This window comes from Pleurodeles waltl, chromosome 6 (genome assembly GCF_031143425.1).
Source record: "Pleurodeles waltl isolate 20211129_DDA chromosome 6, aPleWal1.hap1.20221129, whole genome shotgun sequence".
NCBI lineage: Eukaryota > Metazoa > Chordata > Amphibia > Caudata > Salamandridae > Pleurodeles > Pleurodeles waltl.
In genome coordinates this window covers 1,457,607,059-1,457,621,849 of record NC_090445.1, presented here as the reverse complement: position 1 = coordinate 1,457,621,849, position 14,791 = coordinate 1,457,607,059, and the positions used below count along the sequence as shown (strand labels likewise).

The window sequence follows — 14,791 nt, the reverse complement described above, 5'->3', positions numbered from 1 at the left end:
GCATTTTGGTGAATTGACGTTCACTGTGTGTAATAAATCAGCAAACCAGCTGTATTCTAGTCCAGTATGATTAAGAATGTCCCTCAGAGACACGCGAGCCTCTGATTTTAACGTGCATGCTGAAATGTAACTTACCTTACATCTGCTAGTTCAAGAGTCTCAGTGGAGAATTCAAGAATATCCGCTGCCGTCCCCACGAACAGCAGAAGAAGCTGGGACAGCTGCTCACGGCTGGTGCCGGCATCAGTAGGCAGGAACCATTTGCCAATGACGAGGAGAAGCAGGAACGTCTGGTGCAGCGCCAGTGTCCATACTGTGTTGCACACTGAGGCCAGTGTACTCACTAAAGCTACAGCCTGTTTGTGAACAAAGAGAAAAACCATGCACTGAAGTCATCAATCACTGGCATATTAATGATTAGATATATATTTGATAACGTTTTGTTCTCACGCATTTTAAAGATAAAATAATGCAATGAGGCTGAAGCAATGCAAATTAATCTGTGTTTGAAGTACTGGGCGACAACCACAAAAGCCCTTTATACTTGAGGGTTTTCACAGGTGCACAATTAGAACAGCTTTCTTGGAAATAGTTACGCTTGGCTTCTACAAAATTCCGATATAGTGCAAGAGAGGGATATTCTATAAAATGCCGATTGTGCTTATAGGTTCCTCCACTAAAGTTCGGCTTCAAAACATTTAGATAAAAAAATCACATTATGTATAATTTTGAATAGAGGAGAGAGAGTATTCTTGAGGTCCATAACAGAGACCAAGGTAGAAGCACCACATATTCAGCCCTGCAAACCAAAACAAGAATTTCATAGTGTGAAGAGGGGGTAGGGCAGAGACGGGGGGCAGGGTCTTGGGTGCAGAAGACCCTAAGAGGCACTTTTGCCCTCGCCCTGCCACCAAACCCTACCGCCAAAGAAAACAAAAAAATGCTTGATGAGGCTGAAGCCGATTTAGTAGGATGTTTTCACACTCCTTGATGGACATAGGCAGTTCAAAGACTCAGAAAACGAATTGGAAATCCATTATTTACAGTAGTTTTCAGCTAATTTCCCTGCCATTATGTGATATCGACTCATTGCTGAGTGACCATATGATGAAAGCCTATATCAAGTGTAAGATAGTGGAACCCTAAAACACACTCAGGTGTTTCCACTCTCCCACGGAAGCACTTAAGCGATAAACATGCCCATTTCATTGCTGTTAATTTTCATTACTCCAAATCGAAGTCTTCCTAGTCACAATCTTGGATTCCCACCAGCCCTGATCCAATCACAGGGAGGCTTTGGTGTGTATCAGGAAGATGGAGGGGTATAAATCCATTTCTTGAGTGCGGGAAGAGGAGGAACCACGGATAGGTGCAAGATTTAAAAAAAAGTATAGTTTAATCTATTTGCCAGTTTAGGCAATCCTTCTCATGTTTGAGGCAAGCCTCCCTCTGTTAGGACCAGGAAGGGTAAGACGGGTGAGAAGGTAATGATTTGAAGTCTGAATTCTGGGGAAAGCAGTATGGCACAGACACACAGAAAGGAGTCTGTTTTAATGAGGCAAGAAATGCACAGGCTTTAGTATGTACATTCATAGAGTGACCCACTCCTGCGCTTGGCTTTGTCTCATCCAGCATCATCATGTTTCACCATGCCATGTTTTCCAGCATAACATAATTGACTCAAAATGGGATAGAGGGTCAGATACTTTACATACGGAGTTCAGGTCTACACAAATCAACACCCTCAAAGCTTCCTTCTTACTCTATCAAACCTATACCCACTCCTGCTTTAAAGGTCTTTCAAATGTTCTTGAGGGAATTAACTTGAGCATTACCCCTTTCATAACATAAGACTTTTACTACGAGTTGGCCAGATTTAGGTGCAGAGATGCTGTGGACCGGAATCTCCAAATACAGCCTCTGACTCCACACCAAATTCTGGTCAGGGCAGGGGCTTGGCTGTGCTGTAAAGTCACCCAGATCCCTGCTCAGCAGTTTTACTGGTAATGCTATGTCCAGAAACAGAGGATATCTTGCTATATGGTGGAGAGGTGTCCGCCACCTGGGATACTGCTCTGATAAAATCATAATAAGGGACTGATTGGAGGCCACTGCGGCAAGGGATGAGAAATCCACACACTCTAGTCCATCACAAGTTGAGTCTATACTATACTCCTGGATTCCATGATTGAACCAAATTGGACACATTTTAGAAAGGATCATAATGAGACACAAGAGGCTGGATACAAAGTGGTAATCTGAAAAGGAAAAAAGAGTTCCTGAAAGGGAGTATAGTTTGGGTTAAAAAACATATTAAATGGCCGATCTCAACATGAACTTAAGAGACAACTCGAGTTAAGTCCAGACCTTATATGATCTCTATAAGGACACAGCATGGAGAATAAAGTCCTGCTCCTGGGAACCGGGGAGATGTACCTGTGGCACTAGTCCCTTTGCCACAAGCAGCTTCATAGCAAGAAAGGGGTAAACATTGGAGGTGACCGTGTAGACACTGCATGTACAGGGAAGCCATAAGCACTCTGTGCTGTCTATTCACTTCAAATGAAAGAAAATGTTCTCCAAGAGGAACTGAACAAGTTGCCCAAACTGCCTTGCTTCAAATATGAAACAACCCACCCGTAATCATTTCTCTGCTTCGCAACATGTTTGTCTCCCAATGCTTTTTTTCTTGTACCGCGTTTTTATCTGTTTTCAGGAACGGCTCCAAGACCAGAACGTGCTTAACAAATGCTTGAAACTTGATATGGGAACAATGTTCAACATAAAACTAATCTGCCAGACGATATAATAGCAGAAGAAAAAACAAATAATGAGTTCTGCTGCAGGTATCCTCTTCAAAACTAGTCCAGATGTTTGGCTTGTTTCACTGACCTTTATAAGCCAATGATGGGTCAGAAAAAGTGTTCAAATGTGTCAATACAATTATCAAAAGAATCGAGCCAATATGAGGGCGCATAAGCTTTAATTAACATAGAGATAAAGTAAGGTGATATTGGTTGGCTAATCACAACCTGCACATTTGGCAAGAGCATTGTTAAAGAATTAAGCTGCAGTTTTTGATTTTTCGATGTATATCCCGTGGGAAACGGAGGCAGGCGTGTGTCACATGCAGGAAATAGTTCATAAGTGAATAGGGAAGGTATCTGGATTTCAGATAAACTGATTTTGCAAAGCTTTGCACCAATCAAAAAATGTTTAACTATGTCCCAGGGTACCGAAATGTACCATTACGTTTTTGTGTATGATCTTAATACCCACCATTGTCTAAATAACCACCAAATAAAGGGACAACGAAGGCAAGCGGGGAAGAGAAACATTCAACAATAAGCCAAAAAAGAGTCAGGAAGGAGAGACAATTGGACAGAAAGTGGGCAACCAGGGGACTGAGCGAGGAAATGTAAAACACCACACGGCTAATACACCTTCCATGTCATACAAGGTATACCACAGAGGGACTTCGGGTGGTAGTCAGAGGTCCAGAAGAATCTTACTATACCTACTCACCACTACCTTCGTCTGTAGATGTAGACTCACCACTGCTGAGAGTTTCTAGGAAGGACTGGCTTTCAGCCACCTGTACAAACACATACTGCTTTTTACCACAGGTGCATTCCTAGGCACCACAGAGAAGCCCCAGTGTCAGTTTCAATAAAGATCTTTAGTGCTTGAAGGTTTGTCTTGCTATAATGGATAAAGGTGAAGACATCAGGAAAAAGCAGCATCTTGTTCCCTTCTGCCTGGAGGAACTGCTTTCTGAAGAACAGTCTTGAAAATTAAGATCTTTTAAAACCACCATCACAGTAGCCCTGCTCCATCTTTTACATGACTTGAGGGCATTGAGGAGAGCCAGTATGCTTTCTAACCAGTACACCAGTGGTATTTGGACAAAATATTTAAAAAGAATTCTGTGATACAAAGATATTGGCCCTCATTACGGATCGGCAGTCTTTTTTAAAGACCACTGAAGCCACTGCAGCCAGCATACCGCCAGTGCTGCAGGTATGCTGGCCGCCCTATTAGGAGTTTTCTGCTGGGTCAGTGGTCAAAAACAGCGATTCCAGAGAAAACTGACCACTACATTGACGCCAACTCGTAATCGAGCCGGTGGCAATGTTGTGGTGCGTCGGGTGCAACAGCACCCGTCGTGCATTGCACTGCCCATAATTCGTGCAGTGAAAACGTGACAGGGCTGTCCATGGGGGACCCTGAACTGCCCATGCCAAGTGCATGGGCAGTGCAGGGGCCCCCACGGGGGTCCTAACGCCCCCTTTCTGCCAGCCTTTTGCATAGCGGTCAGACCACTATACAAAGGCTGGCGGAAAGGGGACTCGTAATCCCCAGGGCTGCGCTGCTTGCAGCACTGCCCTGGCGGATTGCGATCGCAGAGACTGCCAGACTGTTGTCAGGCGGCAACCTAGCAGTGCCTGCGATCGGACCGTGGCCCATCTGCCACGGTCATAATAGGGCGGTCGGACCGCCCTGTCTGCGGCGGTCCGACCGTCATCAGTAGTGTGGCAGTCTTGAGACCGCCACCCTTGTAATGAGGGCCCTTGTGTCAAGAACATTGGGATGTGAAAAATATTGTTGTCAGGAATATCGAAGGCACAAATACTGTTTTTAATGTTGATTTTATTATCGTTGTAATAAATATTGATGTAGAAAATCCTTTTGTGCTGTGCTTGATTTATATGTTTATAATTTGTATTTATTTGTGCTTTTAGGAATATACACTTTTTAGATAAAAAATGGTTGAAATTTGTATTTTTTATCATTTTTTTCTAGTAGCATGATATTGGGTTTTTGGGAGTTGAAGGGGGGGATTTTTTACAGAACTTATATTTTACAAAAAAAAATAAGTTCATAATTTAAAAAATGTACAAATGAATAATTTAGATTCTTAAAATGTATTTTGCTATAATAATATTTCTAATTCATTTTAATTTCATATTAATGAAGATATATAGTAATTGTTATAAATAAAATTAAAAAAGTTAAATAGTATGCCATTTAAAAATATATATCAAAACATTCAATATAGTTAAATATTTAGAAAGAATTTTACATTAAATCTTTAAATTTCAACTATTTTGTAAAAAAAAATTTAGGAAAAAATGAGAAATATTTTAACATTTTGGTGTTTTAAAATTTTAGTTTTATTTTAAATATATATATTTTAAATTATAAAATATATTTAAATAGTTTATTTCTTTTTTGATTGCAGATTTTTGGAGTATAATATTTGTCATTATATGGTATGATTTAAACTTTATGAATGGTAGTATATATTTTACAAAATACATTAATTAGTAATAGTAATTTTTTAAAAAATTTTTTTTTTTTAATATGTATATAAAGATTTGTAGTTTTGGCTAGTGTGTTTTTAAATATTTGTTTTTGTTGATTTTATGGTAAAAATGTGCATGAGTATGGAGTATTGTTTGTGTATTTTAAACGTTTAATTTATATTATAAAATGTTATATTTTGAAGTGGATATTGTGCATTTCACCACTTTAGTGTCCAATACTTTCCCCAAATTGTGACTAGTAAATGTAAACCATTTAGGTCCTGAATATGACATTGGTGGTGACTGTTAAAGTGGGGTAAGACTGCCAACAGGCTGGCGGTAATTACCTCCAAATTATGACCATGGCGGTGATAACTCCCATAGACAGCCAATGTACCACACCATCTGCCAGGCGTTAACACCACTCACCACGGCGGTAGCCATCAACTGTCAGGTGGAAGACAAGGTACTGCCCACCATATTATGACACTGCAAAACAACAGGATTTCCGGGGTGGTACCAACGCCATGAAAAGCCTGGTGGAAACACATCACAGAAAACCAAAGACTTACCAACAGAGACACAGAGAAGACCAACGCCGCCATGGAACCAGAACTGCAAGTCTTTCAGATGCTCTTCTACACCATGTTCCACCTGGAACACCAATGCCGACAAAGACGACGACAGTGAGTACAGCCGCCTAGCACACAAGGGAGGGAGGGAGGAAAAGGAGAGTGACACACACATGCATGACACACACCAGACACACACACACTATACACACAACCAGCTGCAGACGTAAACCAATGGCACGCGATGCATGGCAGAATGATACAATGAATACAGTAATTCACACCTGATAGTGTAAGAGCAAGCCAACATCCACCACATGAACCAATTGTAGAACAAAGATACATGAACAATTGTCCAGAAAGGGCCAATGTCCAGTCCAAAGTACATAAGGCCCACATGGCCACAGGGCACAGTCCAAGCCCCAACTTGATCCTGACGAATCCCGCACAACACTGTGCAGGGGCAACATCTCGAAGTGGACAGGCACCTTAGGGCGAAGCGGGGTGGGGGCACTCCTGCTGAAGTCAGGAACTTGCCCACTGCTCCTGGAAGGGGCTCCATGCCCATTTCCCAATGCTGGAGAGTGCAAGGTCACAGTCTCTGAGCTGGGGAACTTTCCCACTGCTCCTGGAAGGGGCTCCATGTCCACTTCCCAATGCGGGGGAGTACATCTGCGGACTAGGGGGCAGGTGCACGGGTAGTGTGCTGATGTGAGGTGGATGGCTGTTGGGTGTCTGAGTGCCTGCATTTTTGTCCTTTGGGGGGGACAGACAGGGTGGGAGAGGACACAGGGGACTCGTGGATGGATGTTGTGGAAGTGTCTGCTAGTGAGGTGTGTGTACTGCTTGGTGTGGTGATGCTGGTGATGCCTGTTGAAGCAGTGCATGCAGGTGTGATTGTGGAATTGACTTTGAGGGAGGTGGAGGAGGAGAAGGAGGGGGAGAAAGTGGAGGCAGTGGATGTTGTGTGTGCAACTGTCTGCTGTTTGTGTGAGCGCTTGTGGACTGACGTGTGGTGCCTGTGTTTGACTGTGCCACTCTTGTGTGTTGTCTTGTGTGCATGCTCATCTGTATGTGTGCATGGGATGGGTTGGGGTTGAGGAGACTGGGACTGGGAAGTGGTAGTTGGAGAGGGGACGGTAGGAATAGGGACAATGGCTGCCATCAGAGAGAAGGCCAGAGCCTGAATCGATCTCTGTTGGGCCGCCAATCCACCAGGGAGCTTCCATCGGAGGAGGTATCTGAGTCAGTGTTGTCACCTCCTGTCTCTGCCGTGGTGCTACCCTTGTCCTCTGTCCCACTGGTTCCCTTGGCGTCGGTGGACTCTGCCTCCTGGGTCCTGTGGGATGCAGCTCCCTGTGTCGCCGGTGCCTCTGCTCCTCCGCCAGGTGATGGTAATGCACACATGGACAGGATTATAGAAGGAGAAAGGGGGGGAGGGGGGAAAAGGGAGCACTGGGTCAATTACAGCACCAACACCACAGTTGGCAAACACAGCACCGTCACACACAGGGATCAGGATTGAGCACTATGCATTGCACTGGCATTCAATTGGTTAGATGCCACACCAAGATGAGGGTCAAACACCACCAACTGCACATCTCCTGGGACCCACATTTGCCATACACACTTTACCCTTGAGCTGGATCATGCTGCAATGTCTGGCCTGGCATTAAGGGGCACCCACTAACTCACAACCACCTCCCGGATCCCATCCCACCTAACTATTATTGAAGTAAGACCCACTGTACTCACCTCCTTGTGGCTGCTGTGATGCCCTCAAGTGCCTATCCAGCTCTGGGGAGGCCTCTGCCAGTATATGGGCCATCAGGGCCTCAGGTTCCACAGGCACCCCTTCCTCGTTGTGAGTCCATCGCCAGCTGGGCCTCAGCGGTCTTCCATGCCCAGTGTCTCAGGTCCTCCCACCGTTTTCTGCAGTGGGTGCTCTGCTTGCTGTAGACCCCCAGGGTCAGCACGTCCTTGGCGATGGTACCCCACAATCCCTTCTTTTGATGGGCGCTGACATGCAGAGGGAATACAGACAGGAAGAGAGCATTACACATGCAATCCAACCTGTCACACATATGGCCCACAAATCCCATTTCCAACTCCATTGGCACACACATCGCCAGGCGCACACCATGTACACTACTCCCAGACAAACCACCCCACATATGACACGATGCCTGCACACACATCTCCATTCAACCCTCCCACATGCAACATGGCCAAGGTGTACTCACCTCCACCAAGCACTCCAGCTCCATAGAAGTGAAGGCAGGGTCCCTTTCCCCGGTCATACGGGCCATGGTAGGTTCCAGACACAAGTCACAGCAGCGCACTCAGTGTAGGTGTTGTCCTGTGGAAAGTCAGGAATCAAGTGAGGTTATAGATAGAAAATGGCGGTCACGTCCGAGGCGGTGTACACCGTCACTGCCGACGCTGATCTCCTTTGGCCACTCTACTCCATAGAGACCCATATTAGCCAATGAGGAATTGCACGGCTGTGCAAGACCGCCTTCCGCCACAACGCCCAATCTTGGCAGAGTTACCTCATTTCCACGTGTCCCTAGATAAAGGACAGGCTGCCGCCATTTCATGGTGGTGGACTACATACATGCTGTACATTGCACATACATTGCCATTTCCACTGTCCGATCACATTAATGTTGTATGCACACTGAGGTGGTGGTTCCATTGTACAAATTGTGACAAGCTACTCACTCTTATGTCCCTTAGATACCTACCACTGCAAATGAATCGGAGGACGAGGAGGAGACAACCCCCGTGTACAGACCCCTTGTGGACTGGGCTACACCGGAGGAAAGGCACATTATACTCACCTCTAGACTGGACAGGGCCACAATCACAGAGCTGTGTGCCCAATTGTAGCCTGACCTGATATCAGCTATCTGTCATCCCACTGGGATCCCCTCCCTCTTATACAGGTTCTATTAGTTCTCCATTTCCTGGCAACTGGTTATTTCCAAATGACGGTGGGCTTGGCAGCAGATATGTCAGAGCCAATGTTCTCAATCTTGCTGGCAAGAGTATTGTCTGCCCTGGTGAAACACATGTGCAGCTACATTTCTTTCCCCAGGTGGAAGATTTAGCCACTGTGAAAGCGAGATTCTATGTAATGGGACATATTCCCAATATTATTGGGGTGATTGACGGGACACACGTTGCGTTTGTCCCCCCCGCCAGAAGGAACAGGTGTTCAGGAATCAGAAGAGTTTGCACTTATTGAATGTGCAAATGATGTGCCTGGCGGACCAGTACATGTTTCATGTTATGACCAAGTATCCTGGGTAGGTGCATGATGCCTTCGTTCTGAGGAATAGCAGCATCCCAAATGCGATGGCCCAACTACAGAGTGTGGCTAATAGGTGAGCCAGAGTCCCCACCCACCGTATGTCAGTGTATGCCTTAAAGTGTTATCCCCATAGTATTGTGTAAGGCTAACTTTTGTCCCTCAATACTTGCAGGTGACTCTGGCTGAGAACCGTTACAATGATGCACATGGGTGAACCAGGAGAATAATCTAGAGGACCTTCGGTCACCTGAAGGTAAGGTTCAGATGCCTGCATCTGACAGGTGGATCCCTGTGCTACTCACCCGAGAAGGTCTGCCAGATAGGTGTGGCATGCTGCATGTTGCACAACCTGGCCCTCCGATGACATGTGCCTTTTCTGCAGCAGGAGGGGACTGGAGATGATCCTGTGGCAGGAGTGGACCCTGAGGACAGTGAGGATGAGGAGGCAGAGGATGAGGACCTCAGAACATCAGTTATACGACAATACTTCCAATGACACACAGGTGAGACAGTGGAACTCATCATTCCTCTGACTATTGACGTTTTGTGTGTGGCTGTAGCATGAAGGCATTCACTTCCTTTGCATCTCAACTTACTGTCACTGATGGCTTGTCCTTTTACAGATGTTGGTGACATGACAACAGTGTTCTGATATGTTTACTGCAGACAGCCACAGGTCATTATTTGTATGATATCACAGTGTTCTGATCATTTGCACTAGATGTGACTGTTCCCATAAAAGCTAATTTTCAACACATAAAACGGTGTCACTCAAGTTGTGTTCAAGGATGTTTATTGTAGTGCAAATAATTGACTGAAAACTGCAATGAAATGGGGTGATGGTAGAGGAATGTCCAGGGTATTATTCCAGTCTGTTTGTAGCACAGGTCCAGTGTCCAAGGGGCCATTGGAAGGGGAGCAAAGGCAGTTCAAAGTGGACAAGGTGGGACACAAGGGAGACAATCAGGAGAGTCTCATTTCCTGGTGGTGGTTTGGCAAGTGTCTCTGGCTTCTGTCTGGGTCGCAAGAAATGTTTGTGGGTGGTTCACCTTCTGCAGGGGAAGGGGTGCAGGTGGCCTGTAGGTTCTGTGGCGGGGCCTCCTGCCCGCTAGCTGCAGCGGAAGTGAAGGGCTTGTATATAGACTGGCTAGTGGTAGGGGCCCACTGGTGTGCTGTCGATTCCCTCATGATGTTGGCCATGTCTGCCAGCACCCCTGCTATGGAGATCATGGTGGATGGTTGTGTTGAGAGACTGCAAGTCCTCCCTGATCTCCTGATGGTGTTCCTCCTGCAGCCGATTGTTCTCCTTCATGTTGTTAAGGATCTGGACCATCGTGTCCTGGGATTGTTGGTGGGTCCCCAGGATCTTGGTGAGTGCCTCCCGGAGAGTTGGTTCCCTGGGCCTGTCCTCCCCTGGCACACAGCAGTCCTCCCAGTGTCCGTGTTGCCCTGTGCCTCTGTCTCCTGAACGGTGTGCCCACTGACCCCAGGTACCTGATTGTCTCGGGGGGCGAGGTGTGGACTGGGGTCCCCTTTACATGTAGGCACACTGCTGATTGACGTGTCCTGGGGAGAGGTGTGGGGACACTGGGTGGGTGCTGTGGTGTTGGATACTGAAGGGTGAGGCTCTGTGGTTGACTGTGAGTGTGCTGGGGTGAACGACTGACCAGTGGTCAATGATGGGCCAGGTAGTTCATCCAGATCCAGACGTCCAGAGTTACTGTCATCACTGGGGGCATCTTCTGCTGGGGGACTGGTTTGTCGTGGCACCTCCTCTCCGCTGACATTGGCTGGGGCACCTGTCGGGATGTAAGTGGTATATTATGTTTCATGTTTGTGACGTATTTTACATCCCTGGCTGCCCTTCTATCGATGCTGTTGCCCCCCCACCTTTGTTTTTGTATGGTGATGGATTGTGGGATTGTTAGTTCCCCCATGCTGTACATGCTTTAGTGAGGGTGTCCATGTAGGGCCGGGAGGGCTGTCCATGGATTGGTACAGCATTCAGGGCCTGGCATTGGGGTTAGTCATATGTGTAGGTGCAGTGTGTGGGATGGAGTGGAGTGGAGTGATGGGAGTGAGGGTGTGAGATGGCATGCAGGTATGGGGGGTGATAAGTAGTAAATGATGACTCACCAGTATCCAGTCCTCATGTGGTAGGTGTTGTTTTGTTAGCGTAACAGTATGGGTGTTGGTACCGCCACTTTAGCACTGACCTCTGGGCTGGCGGATGTGTGTATGTGGCAGTACACTGTAGGATTGGTGTGTGTGGCATAATTTGGCAAACAATGTACACCTCCGGGACGGTTTGTTGACGGCCATCACTGCGGCGGTATGCATGATTTACCACTAATGTCATAATGAGGGACTTGGGGCCAGATGTAGCAAAGGCTTAGCTAAAGCCACTTTGCTATGTTGAAATGCATTTTGCGAGTCGGAACCAACTCGCAAAATGCATTTCCGAGTCGCAAATAGGAAGGGGTGTTCCCTTCCTATTTGCGAGTCGCAATGGTATGCATTTTCATTTGCGACCGCGATTGCGGTCGCAAATGAAAGCGCAGTTACCATCCACTTGAAGTGGATGGTAACCCAGGCGCAAACGGGAAGGGGTCCCCATGGGACCCCTTCCCCTTTGTGTTTGGCACAAAAAATAATTTTTCAGAGCAGGCAGTGGTCCAATGGACCACTACCTGCCCTGAAAAATACCGAAACAAAAGGTTTTGATTTATTTTTCAAAGTGCAGCTTGTTTTCCGTTAAGGAAAACGGGTTGCACTTTGAAAAAAAAAAACAGCTTTATTTAAAAGCAGTCACGGATATGGTGGTCTGCTGTTCCCAGCAGGCCACCATCCCCGTGAGTGCCCTGACTCACTATGGGGTCGCAAATTGCGACCCACCTCTTTAATATTAATGAGGTGGGTCTTTGCGACCCCATAGCGACTTGCAAGTCGCAATTTGGAAGTTTGCTGCATCTGGCCCTTAGGGCCAGATGTAGGTAGGAAAAAAATAGCGACTCGCAAATTGCGAGCATGTGCGACTCGCAATTTGCGAGTCGCTAACTGCAATTCAGGTAGAAAGTGCGCAGACAATTTGCGACTCGCACCCGGAGTCGCACCGCAGATAGCGAGTCCGCTGTTCGCAAGGTCGCTTTTTGCGACCGCGCAAAAAACGGACTCGCAATTTGCGAGTGGGTGTCGCAAATTGCGACTGTGCTGAAAATTGAAAGCAGGTGCTGCAGAACACTCTAGAAATCACTTCAGAACACTCAGGAAAACACTTCCTGGCACATGATGATGACATCACAGCCAGGAAGTTTACAAATACACCTGGGAGGAGGGAGGACCACACCCTTTTTAACTGCAGCACAGCTAACAGAGCACCAGCAACCATGGCTGACACTCCCAGGAAAAGGAAGCTCAAGTTTGCTGAGAAGGAGTTGGAGGTGCTAACAGATGAGTGCTGTCAGCACCATGATGAGCTGTTTGGCAAGGTAGCCCTCACTGTGCCAGACACAGAAAAAAAACGAATTTGGCAGGATATCCAGGACAAGGTAAACTCCCTGGGGGTCAGCCACCGGAGTGTGGAAGAACTAAAGAAGAGGTGGTAAGACCTCCGCTCCCGGACCAAGGAGAGGGTGGCAGAATGGCTCCGGGAGATGAGAGGCACAGGAGGGGGACCATCTACCATACCACCACCCACACCCCTGGAGGAAAGGGTTGAGCAGACCCTTGAGCCGGAGGCTGTCACTGGATTTGGAGAACTGGACACCTCTGAGCCCGGACCATCAACCGGTGAGTACCATGTGATATGCTTGTACCACCATCAATGGCATACCCCCACCCACCATGTACACAGGGGCATGCGCAACCAAGATAGCTCCATTTCAGAGTAGCAAACACTAGAATGATGCATTATGGGCAATGTAGTAAAGTAGGCATTTCATAGGCAATTGTTTATTAAGAAGTTTTTAACTGATAGTAGACACTGACAGTGTGTTCCCCATGTCCCACAGGTCTCCCACAAGACACCCCTACCAGCCCAAGCAGCCAGGAGACAACAGGACCAGCCACCACTCCCACCTGCACCACCAACACCATCCCCTCTCTGGAAACACCTGTTGCAACAGTGGTATTGGAGCCTGCACCAGGTACAAGCCAGAGTGCCACCTCAGACATTACAGGGCCTCCACCGCTGCTCAGGCGACGCAGGATGACAACAGCAGAGCAGCAGGCAGAGTCAGGGCTTCCCTCCACAACACCAACAGAGGCCCAACTGCTACGGGGTCAGCGCCTGCAAAACCAACAGTTAAGGAGGATTAGAGGGGTATTGCAGCGCTTTGAGAGGAACCATGCCAACAGCATGCAGCAGGTGCATTCAGAACTGCAGGTCATTGGGAACAACATAGGTGACCTTGCACTGTCTATGCACGAACTGGTGGCTGGACTGCTAACGCAGAGTGACAGTGCACGGCGCAGGGACCGCCAGCTGCTGCAACGCCTGGACAGGATGGCCTCCTCTATCGTTAGGCTGGCAGTTAACACAACTGGGCTGTCTAGGAGAACAGTCAGCCTCCAGGTTGACATGGGCCACTTTGCGGGTGATGTGGCACGGGGACTGGGCCGGATCACCCATGCAATAGACCTAATGGAGGCACGGCAGGTGTCCAGGGGCACAGGTGACACCCCACAAGACAGTGAGGAGGGCTCCACTGTCAGCAGTGTCTCTGCCGGTGACACCAGGGTGCTACGTAGTGGGAGCACAAGGCAGAGCACTGCTGACCCACCTAGTACCAGCCAGGCTGGCCGAGCCCGCCTTAGGGTGTGAGCTAAACACTGTCCCTGGGGTTGGGGCACATGATGGCAATGTGTCCCATGCCAGGTGGACTATTGAAGGCCCTGAACTGTTTTTTCTTGTATATAGTTTGGTTATTTGCACTTATTAAATCATTTGTTCTTTCCACTTAACACATGGACTGTTTGTTCTATTGGTGAGCATTGTAGAAGTTGGCACGTACCTTCCAAAGTATTGGTTTGCAATGTGTTCTCGTCTCAGTCTGCCTTGATTGGCGATGCTCCTATCCCCATGATGGCGATGTGGTTGCTCTTGCTCTTCATCCTCCGAATCTGGGTCTTCAGGGGTGAGAGGTAGCCCACGTCGGGTGGCAATGTTGTGCAGGATAGCGCATGCGACAACTGTAAGGAAATGCCTCCTTGGCATGGTTGCCCCCTGACTTTTTGCCTTTGCTGATGCTATGTTTACAATTGAAAGTGTGCTGAGGCCTGCTAACCAGGCCCCAGCACCAGTGTTCTTTCCCTAACCTGTACTTTTGTATCCACAATTGGCAGACCCTGGCATCCAGATAAGTCCCTTGTAACTGGTACTTCTAGTACCAAGGGCCCTGATGCCAAGGAAGGTCTCTAAGGGCTGCAGCATGTCTTATGCCACCCTGGAGACCTCTCACTCAGCACAGACACACTGCTTGCCAGCTTGTGTGTGCTAGTGAGGACAAAACGAGTAAGTCGACATGGCACTCCCCTCAGGGTGCCATGCCAGCCTCTCACTGCCTATGCAGTATAGGTAAGACACCCCTCTAGCAGGC

At 47.6% G+C, this 14,791-nt stretch overlaps 1 protein-coding gene across 2 annotated transcripts in view; it reads right to left on the bottom strand.

The window, feature by feature from the left end:
* Nucleotides 1-14,791, bottom strand: part of TMEM26 (transmembrane protein 26) — a 451,963-nt gene that overhangs the window by 26,263 nt on the left and 410,909 nt on the right. For both annotated transcript variants that reach the window (XM_069240917.1, XM_069240918.1), the window contains one exon: nt 136-356. In XM_069240917.1, coding sequence (XP_069097018.1) covers nt 136-356 — 221 coding nt within the window. The remainder of the gene's footprint in view (nt 1-135; nt 357-14,791) is intronic.